Source organism: Cystoisospora suis (assembly GCF_002600585.1).
Source record: "Cystoisospora suis strain Wien I chromosome Unknown contig_313, whole genome shotgun sequence".
NCBI classification, from domain to species: Eukaryota; Apicomplexa; class Conoidasida; order Eucoccidiorida; family Sarcocystidae; genus Cystoisospora; species Cystoisospora suis.
In genome coordinates, this window is record NW_027153114.1 from 21,651 (window position 1) to 40,792 (window position 19,142).

General features: G+C 45.4%; 2 protein-coding genes across 2 annotated transcripts in view; one reads left to right on the top strand and one right to left on the bottom strand.

The window, feature by feature from the left end:
• CSUI_000837 (non-specific serine threonine protein kinase) overlaps positions 1 to 8,263 on the bottom strand; it is a gene marked incomplete at its 5' end in the record, with an annotated part of 14,595 nt that extends 6,332 nt beyond the window's left edge. The window contains one exon of the mRNA XM_068061044.1: positions 47 to 8,263. Within this exon, the coding sequence (XP_067926980.1) occupies positions 47 to 8,263 (8,217 nt within the window). The remainder of the gene's footprint in view (positions 1 to 46) is intronic.
• Positions 8,264 to 11,622: 3,359 nt separating this feature from the next.
• On the top strand, positions 11,623 to 18,867 carry CSUI_000838 (methionine--trna ligase; the record flags this gene model as incomplete). Its single annotated transcript, XM_068061045.1, has 3 exons — positions 11,623 to 16,207; positions 16,782 to 17,576; positions 18,213 to 18,867. Coding segments are annotated over exons 1-3 (5,100 nt in total), but the record flags the coding sequence as incomplete, so codon positions are not given.
• Between the last annotated feature and the right edge of the window lie 275 nt (positions 18,868 to 19,142).

The following is a 19,142-nucleotide window of genomic DNA, read 5'->3' on the forward strand; positions in this document are numbered from 1 at the left end:
TCTTTTTGCTCCTCTTCTTTCCCCACCTTGTCTCTATACTTTCGACCCATGTCTCTCTCCATGCTTCTGCATGCAGTTCAAGTTCTTCTGTTCGTTTCTTGATTTCTTCTCTTGTTTCTTTTCTTTGTGTCTGAAATCGATCTTCAAGTCTTTCGAGTTCCCCGAATATAAGGCGACTCAGTTCTTTCATGTGATTCTCTTCAGACGCCTCTTTCTCTTGATATTCTCGAATGGTTTCTTCGCGTTCTTTCAACTTCTCAGTAAGAAGCTGAGCTTGTTCCTGAAGAGCATCCTTCTCCATTGAGACTTCTTCAAGAAGGCGTTGCTGTGTCTCTTGTTCTGCACGAGATTTCTTCTCTCGTTGCAGCAGATCGGTTTCATGCTGAGCCTTCAAAGATTCAATAGATGTCTGTAACTGATCTATCTTCATATTCAGCTCAACTTCTTTCTGCTTGAAAGAAAGCTCGAGATGGATCTTCAACTCTTCAAGTTCACCCAAACTTTTCGCGACCTCCCATTTCTCTTTCTCTCTCTGTCTTAATGTCTCTTCGACAGTTGAAAGAGCCGTTTCTTTCGCATGCAGTCTCTCAAGTAAATCCTCCTTCTCTTTCTTCTCTTGGTCGTACAGTTCCTTCAGTCTCTTCAATTCTTCATCTTTCTCTTGCAAAAGCTGAATTAAAAGGACCTTCTCTTCTTGGCTTTTCTGGAGAATACGGTCAGCCACTACCTTCTCAACTTCTTCTTTCTCGAGGGCTTGTCTCCGCCGAAGCTTTTCTTCTTCTTCTTCCTCTTCTTCTCTCCTCTTGCCTTGACCTCTCTGTTCTATATCTTCTTTCGCCTTGTCATGATAAGAGTAGACATGACGATTGCCTGTGGATGAAGAAACGGAATCGCTATCGCATATCCTGTTCAAGACCTTTTCTTCCTTCTCAAGAAAACTCTCCTTTCCTTCTTCTCTTACTCGGTCCGGTACACATGCCTTCATCGAACCAGAGAGATCTGATGTCTTAGGAGAGACATCATAAGGAAAAGATTCTCCGAAACCTTGTAGGGAATCCCTTCTCTTCTTCTCTATCTCTTCTTCTTTCTCTATGGCTAACGCCACCTCTCCTTCAGCTATTCCTAAGCTCATCTCCTGGTCTCTATTTCGGATGTCTACATTCTCTCTCACATCCTCTATAGCGACTTCTTTATCTCTCTCTTCTTCTTCTTCTTCTTCTCTTTCTTCTTTTCCTTCAAAAGATTCCCTTGGTCTCTGTTCACTCGTCTCCATCACCTTTGATTCCTCAGGGTCTCTTCCCTCGTTGGGATCACCACCTTGGCCTGTTGAAGAGAATGCAGCCTCTCCTCTTCTCATTTCTTCTTCTTCTTTCTCTTCTCCTGCTTCAAGAAAATCCAGAGAATCAGACCAAGGGGAAGGTTGCAGTGAAGAAGAATCCTCTTTCTTCTCTTCATTCTCGTAACTTAACTCCTTCTCTTGAGGCTGACCACCTCGATCACCGCTACCTACGCAAACTTGATCCGTTCTTTTTGTCTCTTTGCTGGAAAGAAGATCTTTCACCAAATCGCCCCTTTCTTCTTCTTCTTCTTTCTCCATCATGGGTCCATCACGCGGCTGATCTTTTCTATCAAAGAAGTCTGCAGGAAGAACAGCTCTTGCTGCCACCTGAGGAAGAGAGTTAACATCTGTAGATGCATGAGAAGAAGAGATTGCGGTCGTGCAAGGGATGAAAATAGTAGGAGAAGAAGAAGGATATTGTCGATGATGCCTGTCTTCCTTCTCTATCTCCTCTGTCCTTGAAGATGAAGACGTTCGTCTATGATCTCTCCTATCAAGCTCGTCGTATGTGTCCCCTCGAATGCTACTTTCACAGCTATTATCCTCTTCCTGATTCCGGGGTTCTTCCCTTTCTTCTTGTTCTTCTTTCGTTGGCATCGATGCATGCTGCTGATCATCGAGAGGGTGAATCGATACATCAGGAGTCTCTGAGTTGATCAACATGTGTCGATTCTCATCCATACTCGTAGCATCGACGATGCTCCTCTTGTGTTGTCTCTCCTTCTCCTGTTGGGACGTTACCCATGAACACATCTCCTCTTCTAAATCTCTTTCTAGCTCTTGTCGTAAGACATCCTTATTCTTCTCTATATCACACCCTAAACTCCTATCTTCTGCTCCTTCTTTCTTCTTCATAGGAGAAGAAGTCTGACTGAGTCCTACACCCTCAGCCTCGTGATCAAAATCAGGTCCAAAGTGAGGGGAATCTAGATCATTCCATCTGTCCTCAAGAGAGATTCCTTCTTCTTCTTCTTCTTCTCCTCTTCCCTTCTCTTCTTCTTTCCCTTGCTTCTTTTCTTCTTCATCTATCTCCATCTCTCCAACCAAATTCTCCTTTACATCTTCTTCACATACAACGACACTTCTCTTTCTACTGTCATTCTCCATACTCGGTCCTTCCTCTTCTCTCTTTTCCCCCTCAGAATGATACATCTCACTCTCTTTCTTCTTCTGAGGAGCTATACTCCCAACCTTCGCCTTCTCTGTATGATCTAATATATGTCCGTCTTGCTGAGAAAGAGAGAGCCTCTCTTGGAATCTCTCTGTTGGTCTTGAGAGGTCGGGAGAAGAGACGCCTTCATCCCTATCGATTTCGAAGTCAAAGTCATCGTTATTCCACGGAGAGAAACCCATCGATGGTTCTACTCGTTCATATGATCTGCATGAGCCATCGTCACCTTTCACAGAGCTAGCGAAGACTTGGGGTATATCAGAAATACAGGTCGCTCTATCTCTCTCTCCAATTTCTGAGGGCATTGTTATACTCTTCTTTTCTTTCGCTTCTTCTTCTCCTGGGAGATTCTGCAGCCCTATTTCTCCCGTCTCTGTTTGCTGTCCTCCTTCTTGTTGGGTGAAGAGAGATGAAGAAGACGCGCCGCTGCAAAGACCTCTCATTCTCTTCTCTTTCTCTTCTTCATGCGTGTGAATCTCACCATCTTCTCTTTCTTCTTTTTCTTTCTTAGAAGGAGTGAAAGAAAGATGATCCACTGACGAAGAGAGGATCAATGCCTTTCCTTCTACATCCGGAAGACGCTGGTCCGTCTCTCCATCGTGAGACGGAGCTCTCCCTTCTATCAAAGACAAAGAAGAGACCTCTTCAGCACACTCTTCTTCCTCTTGCTTCTTTTCTTCCTCTTCTGTGTGCAGAGATTCTCCCTTTGGATTAGAGAGAGGTGGAGAATCGACTTCAATATCGAAATCGACATCCCAGGCCGCTGGAGTCTCGAATTGAGAAGGGAGATCGGAGCTCTCATTCATCGAGAGGAGAAGATTCGCAGGGGCGGCATCATCGACGTCTTGATTCGGTGACGAGAATATTTGAGCGAGATCCTTCTTCTTCGTCTTCTCTTGGTTGATCTTCATATCATAGAGGCATGCATCTATTTGTGAGGACCCTTCTCCCTTTGGAGAGAAAGACGTATGGGCAATCTGCTTTTCTTCAGATGAGTGACGAGTATGCTGTTCTTGTTGCTTGTCTCCTTCTTCTTCTTCTCCCCCTTTTGCTTCGCCGATTGCCTTGTTCTCCCCGTCTCCATCGAGACTCACATCGATGTTCCAGCCATCTAAATTGAGCGGATCTCGTTCAAGTTCAAGGTCACTTCCTTTTCGAGGAAGAGGAGAGAAGTGAAGAATGGTCTCCTCTTCATGACTTCGGTCGCTAGTAACGTCAAGATCATTTTCAGACGGTTGTTTCTTTTCTTCTTCTTTTTCCTCTTCTTCATCTTCATCGTTGAGAGAGAAACAGAGAACCTCTCTCTTCTCTCGCTTATCCGAATCATTGAAGTCTCCTTCCTGCTGCTGCCCGTCAATCATAGATCTTATCTTCCCCGATAACAGAGCAGGTGCGTGCAGTTGTCTTCCTTGGGCTGGAAAAGAAGCTTGAAAGAAATGTTTTCCCTCATCAATTGATTCTTCTTTCTCTGCTCCTCTTCCTCCCCCCCCTATCCCTCCTGAGTCTAGATCTAAGTTGAAGGTCTGAGGAGCACGCTGAGAAGAGTCTCTTTCAGATTCTTCGATCTTAACGTCTTTAATAAGGTCCTTTCTATCTTCCTCATGTGCTCTTTTATCGTTTGTCATCTGCTCATCTTTACTATAGAAGGGCTCTCCTTCGCCACCGAATGAAGAAGGCTGGAATCCGAAGCTATCATTGAAGTAATCGACATCGTTATCAAAATCCCATCCTGCTGGTATCTGTTCTTCTTCTTCTTTTCCTTTCTCTTTCTTTTCACTGTTCTCTTTCTCTCCATTCTCCTCTTCATTCCCTTTCTCTGAATCGACATCTTCATTGCCTGTCGTTGCTATTCTTACATGTAAGCACGCATGTCCTCCTCCTATACCGCTGTGCGGATCGGATGAGCCCTTTCCTGCCAAAGAAGCCCTTTCAGGTATCAGGAAAGCACCGAGGAGAAGAGGGTTCTTCTCCTCCTTTTCCTTCTCTTCACTCGCGTTGGTCCCATCACCTGGGCTTACAGCCATCGACTCATCGGAGTTGCTAGCAAACCCCTTGGTTGATTCTTCTACTACTACTACAGAAGCGGAGTGTATAGACAGCATAACATTTGCATCACCTGTGTGATTATGATCGGCTGAAGAATTGCATCCGAGTAGAATCTCTTCTCTCTCCATCACAGGATCAAGATTTCTTTCCTCGATACCAGCCAGAAAGATTTCATTCTGGGGGAGACATATCTCGGATGATGGAGGATTCGTAGTAGCGATCTTCTCCTCCTCCTCCTCACCTCTCTGTATATACACTCCCCCTGTACGATTATCACTATCCCCTTCACTTTCTTCTTGTTCTCTCTGTGGAAGATTTTGACTTTTCAAGGCAAGAGGAGCGTGAAGTCCATACGTCGATGCTTCGCTATCTTTGACAGGAAGCGAAGAAGCAGAAGAGACAGATAGCGAAGTTCCGGCTTCTACATCATACACCTGGCCGTGGTAACCTTTTTCCTCCGCTTCTTCTATCATATTCTGAAGTTTTTCTGATGTAGGTAGGAGACTAGATGAATGTACAGCAGTGGACCTATCTCCTCTATCTCTCTTGTATAGAGACGGCGTCAAACCCTTTACCTCTTGCCCTGAGAGATCCCCTCCTTCTTCTTTTTTCTGTTCGGGTAAGTCCATCGCTTGATCATGAGAAGTAGTAGGAGAAGGGTACGTCACTCCACTAGAGTCATGTGGAGGGGAGCGAGGGGGAGGAACCTCATGAAGAGAATGAGAATATGAAGATAGACTCATAGCATGACTACCCTCACTATTATTATGATCATGTGTAGGATGATTCCTATCTTCAGCTGATTGAAGGGAAGGTGAGGAAAGACGATGGATGTCTTCCGGTATACTGGCCTCCCCCCTTCCTGCATGCACGTCACCATCTTCTGAAGAAGAAAACGGAGATCTTCCTCTCTCTTCTTCTTCTTCTTCTCCGAAGGGAGATGTAGGAACATTGGAAGAAAGAAGGTGAGAATGACTAGAGATGTGGGGATGATGAGGGAATGACGATAGATAAGGATCAGAAGACGAAGAAGAAGTCTTGGCATGAGGGGTTGTGTGTGAGGGAAGTGGAGGAGAGATCGAAGATGCCACAGGATGACTGTCATAAGAAGAAGAGACTGTTACAGAAGGAATGACGCTCGAGGAATGCTGAGGTATGAGCTTTTCATCTAGAATAGAGGAGCGAGGGGGTGTATCATTTGAAAGAGTTGCTATTCCTTTCTCAAGCCCACTTGTAGGGAAAGGAACAGAAGAAGGAGGAGGATGAGAAGAAGGAAGAGAGGTGACATGAGTTGATGGAAGGACATTATTTCCGATGCTAGGATGCATCTCTTCTAAGTTGGAGAAAGAAACTGTATTGGGATCTTCTTGAGAAGGTATAACGGGGAGTTTCTCTGTACTAGTCGAATAAATACTGGAAGACGAATCATGTGAGAAGGATTCCTTTGAAGGAATAGAAACATCATTATTCCCTCTATGCAGAACGGATGTTATATCTTGCGACAGAGGAGGGTCAGGCCCTATCACCTCTCCCCCCGGGTGTATCACTTGTTTCTCAGGTGTACGTACACCTGAAAATGACGACGATGCCATGTCAGGTCCGATAGCATTCGTATCAACTGTTTCTCCTCCTGTATTTTGTCTGACGTGCTGTTCTCTTATAGAAGTCTCTTCAGAACCTTTGATCACCTCAGAACTTTCTCCCCCTCCTGCCTCAAGAGGCCCCGCATCTCCAGCCCCACGAGACGATGACACCGGAGGTAGTAAGGAAGACTGAGGAGGTTGTTGGGAGGGAAGAGGAGAAGATGAAGAGACTATTAGAGAAGAAGAAGAGTGTGGATTGTCATGAAAGCTTTCTCCTGATTCTCCCTCATGAGATATCGGCACTGTTGAAGCAGGCAAATCTTCAGTCACACCCATAGCATCGAAATCAAAGGTGTCGTCGTCCCCCCAAGCTCCTCCCCCTTCCAGGTCTCCACTGTCTTTCACATCTTCTTCCTCTTGTCCTCCCGCTTCTATATCGTTTTCTAAGTCATATCGTCCTTCTTCCTTCACCCTGGATCCTACAGCTATCTCTTTTTCCTCTCCTCTTTCTTCTCCTTCTTGTCGGCTGCTCATGCGATGTCGAGTAAAGCCATCACCGCCTTCCCCTCCAACACGAGAAGAAGAAGGATAAGCTCCGAGTGTACGTACACCTTCATCAAAAGGTCCTTCTACTCCATGAATGACAGATGATCTACTAAAGTCCGCAGTATGAGCGTTTTTACTACTCTTCAAGCTCGTTGTATGCTCCTGTCTCACTCCTACAGCCGTAGATCCTACATACGAATTTGCTTCTACACTTAGAGAATATGGAGTTGAGGAAGAAGCGAAGGATTCCTCTGGTTCTTCTCTTTCTCCCTCTCTCTTCTCTTCTTCTCTCCAGAAATCTTCTTCTTTTCCTTCTTCCTTTCTACCTTCAAGTCCAGATGCTAGCGGAGGGGGTTGTCTTGAAGACGGAGGCTGATTAACATGACTGTGAGGGTGACCATACTCCCATGACTGTGGAACTGCAGTCTGAGAGAGAATCGACCGCGATAGATTATCATGGTGTAGCTGAGATTTTCCTCTTTCTTGTTCTCCTTCTTGAAGCGGTTGTGATGCCGTTACTACAGGAGAGATATGATCAGGGGGACAAGAATTTATGATGGCTGCATGCGCTTGACCAAAGGGCGTTGTTGCATGGACTGTGGACTCAGTATGATGAGAGATATCTCCTCCTCTATTGAGAGGGAGAGAAGAAGATAGAAAATGATCTCCACCACTAGGGTGGATAGACTGATGAGAGATAGTTTCTGATGGAAAAAGATGAATATCCTTCTCCTTCTTTTCTTCTTCTTCTTCATTCTCCCCGACCGGAAGAAAATCATCTCCGTCCCATCCAGACTCCGGAGAGAATGCGACACGGTGATTCTCATCGAGTTCATCTTCTTCATAGAACATTCTGTCGTTGATCTTCTTCTTCTTCTTCCGTTTCTCTTCTTCTTCTTCTCCTTCTATTCCACTTTCTCTCCCTCTCCATAGAGACTCTCCTCCTGAGGGGTCATCATTATTGAGAGCAGTATCACTAGGCAAAGTAGCAGGATAGCTGTCCTCTTCTTTAGACGTTTGACGATATAAAGAGGAAGAGAGATAACTTCCTTGCGCGCCTGCAGAGGAAGAAGACAAGGAAGATGATGGAGGTAACAAAGGAGAAGGAAAGAAAGAAGAAGATGCCAATCCACCTCGATGTTGTGAAGTGTGAGCAGTCAAAAAAGAAGAAGAAGCAAATTGCTGAGGGTGAGAAGGAACAAAGGAAGAAGAAGGAGGAGGAAGAGAAGACGACGTATACTCGAAAGAGGAGGTTGAAGAAGAAGAAAAAAGAGGAGGAGCAGCAGAAGGACCTGTCTGGTCATCTGAAGAAGGGAGATATGGCCGATTCTTACTTCCATATCCTCCTTCTTCATCTTCGTCTCCTATTGCTGCGTGCACGGGGAAGCGGTGACTATGGAGACGAGCTTCATTGGGCTGATCAGCTCCCCCCACATGACCTAGTGAAGCTCTCCCATCGCCATGATGTGTAGGTGTCTCATGACTGGTAGGAGGAGGTCCCTGGCCATGGAGATGAGGGTTTGCCGTTCCCCCCCCGTCGTCCATAAGGACGCTCGCCATTACACGGGTTAACCACATCTTCTAGAGCTGACAATCGATACAGGAGACAGAGACACACAATCGACGATCCGCCCTCCTCTCCAGAACAGAGACAGCAATCGAGGTCTCCTCTCAGAGACAGGCGGGAGGAGAGACAGAGGAGGAAGACGAAGAAGAAACAAGAAAGGATGAGAAGAAAAGAAGAAGAGAAGTGACACAGGTGAAGAAGAAATCAGTGTATGGAATCGTGGGAAGAAGACGCGGCAATTCACTGAAGAGAAAGAAAGGGGACATGAGAAGAACGAGAAAAAAGATAAAGAAATGCTGGATCAGCAGTCGACCAAAAAGATGAAGAGGAGAAAACAAAGAAGAGAAGACAAAGATATACGAAGAAGAAGAGGACACGGCATTCTTCTCTCTTCATATAGTCTTTCAGAGCGACAGTCTAGCCTTACTCCATCATTCCTACTTCTTCTTCGTCCCCTCCCTCGTTGGCGAGAAAAAGACGAAGAGAGAAAGAAAGAGAAAAGTACCGTTAGAGTCTTCTTTGAGCCCCCCTTCTCTCAAAGAAAGACGTGAGTAGAATGCCTCTCAGATCACCTCGAAAGCACACGAGATCCTTCGTGCCTTCTTCCAGGACAACAGAGACCAACACCAAGAGAAGAGAAGAGAAAGCAGACCGTAAGAAAGAGACAATAGAGAACGAAGGTTCTCACCTTTTCCTTGTCCATCCAGTCGTTACGGATCTCTGTGACTTTCGAGAAGATTCTAGCACATCTTCTACCTTACACAAGGATGAGAGGAACGAAAGGTGGTGACAAAGGAGAGTAGAAAAGGATAGTGAAGAAGAAGAAAGAGATAGAAAAGAAAGAAAAACTGTCGTAGCTTGAACGACATACGGGTGAGAAGGGATACACGCGTTCTCGACTCTGATGTGAGAAAAGAAGATAATAGCGCAAGACTTTCTGATTCGCGCACTCCGAATCGGACAGATGTAGGAGGCGGACGGGTGTATGTACACCTGAAACGGAAGGGGGAAGAAGCGAAGTTCTGAGGAGTTACATGTACGCAGAGCGCGCTTTTTTAGAAATAAGTCCCCTCGGTTTACGCCCTCAGTCAGACGAGAGGAGACTTAATGACTGTTCATCGACTTGTCTCTAAGTGGATGTCTACAAGAGAAAGACTGAAGATAACGACCTCCTTCAACCTGCAGAAGGAGAAGAGGAAGAAATGAAGGAGGGGCAGAAGAAACAGAGGAAGCTGTAAGTAGAGTGGTCGACGAGGAAAGGAGTAGATAAATGAGATGCTGAATCAGAAAACGAAGATGAAGGAAAGGAAGAAGAAGGAAGAAGAAAAGACGACGACGGAAAACAGGAGAGGAGAGTGATTAAACAACACGGGAAAAAAGAGCCTCAATCAGAAGAATCACCGAGATTCTACAAGAAAGCGTGAGGAGAAAAACAAGCTGAAGCGAATCACTTCACACACTCGGGAAGGAGAGAGGGCGAGACGACGGTTTAGAAGAGAGCAAGACGGTCAAGAGAAAACGGAAAAGGAAGAATAGATACCAGCGCTTGCGCGACTTAGGGAGTGAATGAGAAGGTCGCATGGGCTTGTTCTCCTTCTATAGCAGACCCTACATCGTCGTCTTCTTCGACAGGGGAGACAATGATAGTGAAGAGAAGAAGAAAAACACCTCCATTGCTGCGGAATGGCGATTTCAATGACCCCTTCTGTTCTCCTTGAGGAGAAGTCGAGAAGGACTCTAGTAATACAACAGGGAAGCGAATGAAGAAGAGAAACAAATGACCAAGAGAAGAGAAGAAAAGGATGGACCAGCTGAGAGAAAAAGGAGCGAAGAAGGTATTTGTAAGGGAAGAGGAAAGAGGGAGAGTTTTGACTGGTTTTTGGGGGACGGGGTGAATTGGCGGTTCTGAGGCAAGACTCTCTTCTTCATTTTTCCTAGCCGAGAGACCTTTCTAAGAGAAAGAAATGCAAGGGAACACGGCTGAAAGTGAAGAAAGGGAAGTGAAAAAAGGAGGAAAAGAGAGAAAGAACGAGGGAAAGAAAGAGAGAGACAGAAGGAGAAAGAAGAGAAGGAGAGCACCAACTCAAGCGCATGCAGAGATATGATGCCGGTGATGATACGGTTCAAAAAGCAGCCAAGGAAGGAAGGAAGGCTAGTCAACCACTGAAGTCGTCTGTCTGTTTTCAACTGAGAGAAGGCCACATACGAATCTAAAGAAAGACTGACTCGAAAAGACAAAGAAAAACACATAAAAGGGTTGAGAACAAAAACAAGGAAAGCGAAGAAAAGGGAAAGAAAAGAAAGGAGAAAAGCAAAGGAAGAGATATCTCCTCCTACGTCAACTTCCTCATGATCAGTCAGTTGTTCTTCCCAGTCACAGTCTCCCTCTATTCTTTAACATTCCTGTGTGTAATAGATGCGTTTTTCTGGCTCTTTTCTAATAAAGCGCGGAAGAGAAATCCAATGTTGACAACTGAAGCAGACAGCGGGACATACACAGGAGAGACGGGCAAGAGAAGGGAGGCTTAACTTCACCCCTCTTCTCGGAGATTCTCTTCACTCACCCCCCTTGTGACTCTAGCTAATACTACGAGGTCTTCTTGGTTGCTGTTGTTCTTCGTGTCACACCTGACTTCCCGAGTCAAGTGAGATGAAGTGTAAAAGCAAAAATAGGGGAAAAAGAAACAAGGAAAGCTGTTTCCCTCTCTCTCTCTTGTATGATATCTCCAGTGTTCTAAAGGGAGTCTTGAGGAGACGGATGACGTTAAGAACTCTCTTTCTTCTGTTCTTCTACTTTAGCCTGCTGGTTCGACACATTTTTAGCGCACACCGTGTTTTTGAAGAAAGCCAATCATTATGTGGTTCTGTCTCCTAAGAAAGACTCAGCTCGAAGCTTCATGAAGATAAGAAGAACCGCTAGGTGTGCGGGAGATAAGAAAAAGAACAAGATGAGGAAGAGATGACGTGGTGTGTGAGAGGTAGCTGCGAGACGATGTGAACGGGTTGAGCCGGCACCAAGAGAAGAAGAGACCGCAAGAGGCCTTCACTCTCGAAAACGCAGGAAAGAAGACACCCTGGAAGAGGAATCATTCGCTCAGCTCTCCAAATCCATCTTATCACACAGGTTCCACTACATTCACCAAGTGAAGTTCACCAGTTGAAGAGCGTCGATTGTCTTCATCGCAGTCCTGCCTGATGGGCCGGTTGTCAGTTGGTAGAGACTGGAGTGGGTGGTGGTCGTGGTGAGTCACACCCTAGAGTTCAGGTGTATGTACACTCCACACTATCTGGTACCCCCGAAGTAGGAAGACGAGCATCCAGCAAACGGACATTCTTCTACTCGAGTTCTTCCGCCTGTCTTTCTTTGTTTACTTCTCCTACGCTCGGATGCTCTCTCTGGTCTCTCATCTTTCCATCCCCGTCTGTCTCTCAGCAGCCCCAGCTGTCATGGGAGACTGCATGCGCCATCGCCTTTACTCTTGTTGCCTTCTCAAGTGTGTCAAGATCTTTTCTATCTCGTGTAGTTCACCACAAGATGAGCCTCTGCCATTGGCATTCCTGTCTCCTCGAGTCCTAGATTCCTTGCTCTCGATTCTCTCCTCTCTGTCTCGAAACCTTCCTATGGAAGGGCTTCCGCTCCTTCGTTCCATCCTTCCCGCCGACTTGGACAACCACAGTCAACATCTGTCGGGTCTTTTCTGTCTGAAAGAAAAGAACTGTCACCTCAGCCCCGAGACATCATGAACATCTGTAGTACTCTCTATCGATCTACTGGCGTATGCGCAATCGATCGCCATCCTCATACCCGGTCGATGGCTATGTAACAGCGGGAGACACCTGTCTCTTCCCATCTTCTCGTCACCTCGGTCACGTGAAAGATCTCCTGTCTCGAGACTTGCTGTATGTGTGAGGTTCTTGTCACGCTTCCCAATGTACTTCATGGCGTTTCCCATTCCTTCTGCTATCGATGAATAAGCAAAGATACTTTTCTCTTCACCCGCTCTTCTGTGTGAACACGAAGGACCGTCATACCCCTTCGGATAGGTGTGTCTGTGGTGGTATCAGGTGATTTAAGGCCGAGCTTGTCTCTCTTCCTTCTTCTGCCTCTGCCCCTTATGTATGGGCTTCACACGTACTTCCCTTCGGCTCTCTCCTTTTTCTTCTTCTCACCTCTTCTCTCTAGCGTTCGTTACAGTAACGAGAGACATAGGGTAAGCCTTGTAGAACTCCTATCACATCGATACGTGCATTTCTCTTCTCTCTTATCCATATCTCTCCTCCTCACATGTTGACCTTCTCGGAAATATGCTGTTAACCTTCACGTTTCCCTCTATCTCTTCCATCTCCAACCCTTCTCTCTCGTCTTTCTCTCTCTTCTTCTTCCTCCTGTTCTTCTCTTTGCATTCCTATACACCTCTTATTCCCTTTCTCCTTTCTGCTGAAGGAAGAAGCTTTGCTCTTCTTTTGTCGAGAGCTTCTCCCCGTTCTTTCTCAAGTCTCCAAGGGCATCTCTCAGATGAAAAGAGCTTTCAGAAGAACTTCCTTTCTTCTTTCTCTTCTTCTCTCTCTCTTCCTCGGCTACATCCCTATGAGCCTCTTCATTCCCCTCAGACACGGAGGCTCTACGAATGGCGATCCCTCGCAGTGAAGAATGACGAGGGGAACGAAGAGAGAGAAAGAAGGAGGAAAGAAGAAGGAAGGGGGAGAAGAGATGGAAGGAGAGAAGAGAGAGCAGGGGCAGAGAAGAAGAAGAAGAGAAGAAAAGGAAGGTTTTCCAATTCACAGACAGTCTTCACAGGAGTAGAGCCTTCGAATACACAGAAGACTGTTTGCTCTTTAGGACTTCTTGGTCTTGCTTTTTCTTCAAGTGTCAGAAAGGGAGAAGATTCTTCGAAAAGAGCGAGAGGGAGAAGAAGAAGAAAAAAGAGAAGACTAAGGCGCCTTGGTACACAAAGATATATAAGGAAAGCGCCCGTGTTGACAGGTTCATCCTCTTTCTCTTTTTCGGATCTTTCCTTGGAAGGCATTAGTTCTCCATACTCTCCCTCCCTTCGATACTCTCCTTCGTGTTTCTTCTCTTCTCCCTCTTTCTTCTTTCTCTTTTTCTCTTCACCTCGGCATCCTTTCTCTTCTTCCTTTTCTTCCTTTGCGTCCCTTCATCATACCTATCCTTCTCCCTCTTCTTTCTCTTCTTCTCACCGCCGACGCACCAATCGACTGATCTTCCCCCCTTCTACTCCCTTCCTGTCGTCTTCTCGACTGTATGACAGCATAGCAAATCTCTCCTCCTCGCACAAGCGAGCTTGTCTTCCGAAAGAAAAGAACTCTCTATACTGTTCTTCTTCATCTTCATCTTCTTCTCTTCCAGTCTCCCTAAAGACCTCCTACTTCTCTTCATGTCTTACTCCCACCAAAAGAGATGGGGGACTGCATGCGCTTCGCTCAACAGAAGACTCCAATAGAAGGAGATTTCTCACTTCTGAAAGCGACTGTAGTTACTTAGTAGGAGGTGACTCGCTGCAAGCTTCTGATGAGGGATCTTCTCTTTCACGAAGAAAGGAACAAGAAAGACGACGGCAAGAAGCAAAAGAAGGTGGCGAAGAAACAGGAGAAGACGATCAAGAATCGACTGTAAGAGAAGAGAAGAAGGTGTGGAAAGAGATACATAAGGAAAGACGAGAAGAGGGTGATCACCGTAGCTCCCATAACGGTGTAGCGACAACGATGAGCGAAGGGAAAGAACAAGGGGGAGAAGAAGAAGAGACAGAACAAGGGAGAGAAGAAGTGGAAGAGAAAGACGACGTAAAGATGAAAGAGAAGAGGAAGACTGGTGAGAATGAAGTGTGGAAGAATGTACGTATGGTGACCTGCCCTCTTTTCTATAGCAATGACTACATGCATATAGGGCATGCATATTCTCTTGTGCTTGGAGATACTTTGGTTCGCTTTGCTCGATCTCGACAAGGCTTTTATGATCCTATCTTGAGAGAAGACGAAAGGGAGGTCGGGGAAAGAGAAGAAGAAGAAGAAGAGAGAGTGGAACAGGGGAAGAGAAATGATAAGAAAATAAGAGAAAGAAGAGAAGTGCGAAAGAACAGAGAAGACGAAGAAGTACATGCTTTCAAGAGGAGAGAGAGGTCGGAGGTAGAATATGATCGACCATTTGAGAGAATAGAGAGAAAGAAAGAAAACGAAGGAGATCTGGAGAAGACATCAGGAGCAGGTTTACTAGAGACAAGCCTCTCTATTCATAGAGAAAGACAGGAAAGAAGAAGAGTAGAGGGAAGAGATGAGGAACGGAGCAGAGGTGAAGACAAAGAAGATCAGAGAGAAGAAGGAGAAAGTAAAGAAGAAGAAGAAAGAGATGCAGAAGGAGAAGAAGGTTGTATTCTGTTAACAGGTGCAGATGAGCACGGAGGTAAAGTTGTGAGAGCTGCCGTTACAGCATGGAGGGATTATCTCACCCATGGTGTACATACACCAGAAAAGAACGAAAAGAAAACAAGGCAAAACAACGATGAAAGAGAAGAAGATCAAATAACTCAATACTTTGCAAGACTTCATCCAAATACACTAGAAACATCTTCAAAATCTTCCTCTCCTTCTCCTTCACCCTCTCCCTCTTTCTTCTTCCCCTCTTCCTCTCCTTCCTCTTCCATGATGGCTGTATCTCCAGGTAGGATCGTCAAGACCTTTGTAGATGCTATCTCAGAAAATAATCTTCGCGTCTTTAAGAAGCTCTATCTTCTTCCTCTGGCCTCGGGAGCTCTCCGTTTCTTTCGTACAAACGCCTCTCAGTCTCTTACCTTGAAGCAGACAGGTGTATCTACCTCGGCTGAAGCTCTGAGAAAGATCGCCAGTGAAAAGGAAAGTGAGGAAACTTCTTCTCTTGCTAGAGCGCATCGTCTTTACACGTCGCATGCAAAGAGGCTGGATGATGACGATGATGTGAACTATGAAGGAAGAGAAGAGAAGGAAGGGGGGGTGAGAACAAGAGACAGGGGGGTGAGAACAAGACAAGAGAGAAGAGAGGGACGGGAGATGGAGAACGCGAAAATCTTTCCTGATGGAAGGAGAGACGGAGAAGATAGACAAGAAGAAGAATGTCTTGTTCACACCAAAGAAATGGATATCTCTACATTGAGAGATGAAGATCATCCGTCTTCCACACAGAGAGGGAGCACATACAAGAAAGAAGGAAGTTGCAGTGTCATAGGGGAGAAGAACGTACCTATCAGGTGGGCCGGAGAGGTAGACAAGACAAGAAGAGAAGAAGGAGAGGATGAAGACATCGAAGAAGTAGAAGAAGAGAAGAACGACGCTTCCACGTGTTTCTTTCTAGGGTACGAGGGAGGTCGAGCTCAAGAGGAAGAAGAAGAAGAACAAGAGGTAACTCGAGAGGAAAAAAGAAGAAGAAGACTTAAGAGTGTTTCTCTGACTACGCCACGCAGTCAGCATGAAGCTTCTGTCTGGGAGCTCTGGAGCGTCTTAGAGAGAAAAGGACTGATATATCAGAAATCTTCTTCTTCTTTATCTTCTTCGCCTATTTCTTCTTCCTCATCATCTTTCTCTTTCTTATTCTCTCATGGAAAAGAACAGCCAGGTACTAAAGGGTCTTGTAATGAAAGAAAGAAGAGAAAGGATGGAGGGAGAGAAGAAGCGGCGAGGCGATGGGAAGGAGAAGAAGAAGAAGAACATGTGTGGGATAGCAGTAGGGGAACGATACTTGAGAGGGTCGAACAGGATCGACAACAGAGAGAGAAAGAAGAGAAGAAGACGGAGAGATGGATGAGAAACACTAAGGTGGAACAATTCGAGTGTCAAGCAAAAGAAGAAGAAGAGAAGGTTGATGGAAATATCGCGGGGGGGAGACAAGAAGAAGAAGATAAGGATGAAGATGAGAATAAGAACCTCTTCTATTTCCGTCTAACTCATTTCGAACAACCTCTTCTTCGGTACGTACACCGCATCCACCCTCTCTAGCCATCTCATGTATTTTCTTCTTCATGCACACACATCATCGAAGAGATATGCTTTTATCTATCTTCGACCTCTCTTTCCTTTAAGCCTCTTCACCTGTTGTGACGGTTCTCCTTACAAGAGAAGAAAAGAAGATCTTTCTCTCTCACACCCACAACCCTCTCTATGTCAGCCATCTATCCGCCGTCACACATATATATATATATATCTCTTCTTCTTCTCCTCTTGTTCTCGTCCTCTTATCCCTCTATCTCGTGCCTGTAGTTCATGCAACTGCTGTGTTCCTCTCGTTTTCCTTCATACCATACAGAAAGAGATAAGAACAAGAGAGAAGAGGAATGAAGGGTTGAGAGGTGTATGCGATCGACTAAAGGATAGATGCCGAGGTGTACATACAGCGCGCTGATGTGGCGCGGTTGATTAGAATGTATCGATTCTATATTCTTGATATGCAGTTCCTGACTTCCTGTCTTGTCTTCTTCACTCTTCCGAACTTCATTAGTAACGCTTTTTCAAACAAGACTCTTTTCTTTCTTTCTTTGCATTCAGGTGGTATGAAGAGAACCCAGATTTCATTTCTCCCAGGAGTCGCATGAATGAAGTCTTATCTTTCGTGAGTCGAGGTGGTTTGAGAGATCTAGTTATTTCACGTCCTCGAAGAGCCTATGGTCTTTATCCTCTCCATAGAGATTTCTCCCCCTTTAGTGACCTTGTCTCAAGAAAGGCCTTTCAAGAGCGTGCTTTGCAGCAGTCTTCTCACTTCGTCTCTTTCTCAGAGACGACAGAAGGAAAGTTAGGAGAAGGTTCAAGAGAGAAAGATGATCTAAAGAAGACGTCCAAGAGGAGAAGAGAGGTCCGAGAATCTCTAGATCTTCTTAGTCCATCTATGAGCTTGAATGACGATAACGAGGTATCTTACGGAGTACGGAGAGTTAGGCGAGGAGAGAGCAGAAGTCTACAGGATGCTGATAGAGATAGAGAACATATGAATGATGCTCTTCGCTCTTCGATCTCTGGTAACGAAAAAGAAGAACAAGAAGAAGATGATCTTAGCGATTTCTCGTGGGGGATAAGAATCCCTCCTCAGGAGTATATCGATCATAACGATCTATCTTCTTCTTCATCCTCTTCCTTTTCTTCTCGTGATCGACATTTGTCTCGATCTAATCCTCTGATCTCTTCTTCATTCTCTTCTTCTCCTCCTCCGTCTTGTTCTCCTCTCTTATCACATGAGAGAGAGCGTGAGAAAAACCAAGTAGTCTATGTGTGGCTTGATGCTTTAACTGCATATCTCACAGCCGCAGGGTATCCCCAGAGACACTCAAGGCAATTCAAGCGTCTATGGTAAGCACCAAAACAGTCATTGCCATACATCACCTCCTATGCTCCAATTAATCACTACTAAAACCCCCCCTCCCTTCCACCCAGATAAAACTGCAACGTCTCGTCTCAAAGCATCACAAGACATCTTAAATAACCGAACGTCTCACCAAGCTGCAGAAAGATTAACCTATCTTTAATCTATCTATCTCTAGGGAGATTTGAGAGATGTTTTTCGACTGACCGTCGTGACTTATAAGCAGGGTGACGAGTGAAGAGCCTTTAGTATCAAGTTCTTCACTTACCTCTCCTCTCTTTCTCATCCATCACATCCTTCATATCTCGGTGATTGAAGTTCCTCTGCAGATTCTTCTCTCTCTTTCTCTCTTTCTTTTTTATGCGCTGAATCTTTCACGTCTGTTGTTCTTCTTCTTGTTCGTCTCTTCTTTGTCTTCTTCATTCACCCGGTTCTTCCTCTTCTTCCTCTCAGCTTTCTTCCTTCCTGTCTTCTTCTTCTCTCTTCTCTCTCCCTTCTTCGCTTTTCCGGCCCTCTATCTTCTCTCTCCCTTATATCCGTTCCTTGCCCTGTTGTATTAGGTCGTTGTTTCTTCTTTGCTTAACTTCTCTCCTTCCTTTTTTTTCTCTTCTTTTCTTCTTTAGGCCTCCGTCGTTACAGATAGTGGGGAAGGATATCTTACGCTTTCACGCTATTCTCTTCCCTGCTCTCCTGCTAGGTGCAGATCTCCCACTCCCTAGAAGGCTTCTCGTACACGGCTGGTGGACAGACCAAACAGGCAAAAAGCTCTCCAAATCTCACTCACATCTCTCTTCTTCTTCTCCTCCTCCGTCTTCTTCTTCCTCTCCTTCGTCTTCTCCCTTTTGTCGTTCTTCTTCTTCTTCTCTCGCTTGCGTCGAGAATCTCTCTGTGGAAAAGACGCTCGAAGAGACTGGGGGAGAAAAGACAAAGAGCAGCAGGAGCAGGAACAGGAGAGACAATAAGGAAGAAGAAAGGAAAGGAAAAGAAGAAGAAAGAAGAGAGGAAAAGGGGTGGAGGCGTGAGAGAGAGAAAGAGATAGGACAAGGCGAAAGCAATGAAGAGAGAACAGGAGAGAACAAGGAGTTCTCCATCCATCTCCCAATAGAGACCACCCAAGGGAAGAAAGAAGATCAAGAGGTGAAGAAGAAGAAAGATGATAAAGAAGGTCTTTCTTCTTCTTCTTCCTCCTCCTCTTCTTCTCTTGCCTCGTCGTCGACGCATCATCATCGGTTGGGCCATTTGCTAAAAGATCTCCTTGCACACACTCCAGCTGATACGGTAGGTCCTCTCCTTCGTCTTTCTTTTTCCTTTCTTTCTCTTCTGTCTTATTCTTTTCTCTTGTTTCTTTGTCTTTCTTCTCTCGTCCCATCTTTGTCTGTCCTTAAGAATCGCGAGTCCACTTCTCTCAAACACACACAACTCCCTCATATAAAAACCCTTTCTCCTCTCCGCTCATCTTCTCTTTCTTCTTTCTCTTATTCTATCATACGACTTACTTTCATCTTTCTTCTTCTTTTCCTTCTTCTTCTTCTTCTTCTTCTTCTTGTTCTCCC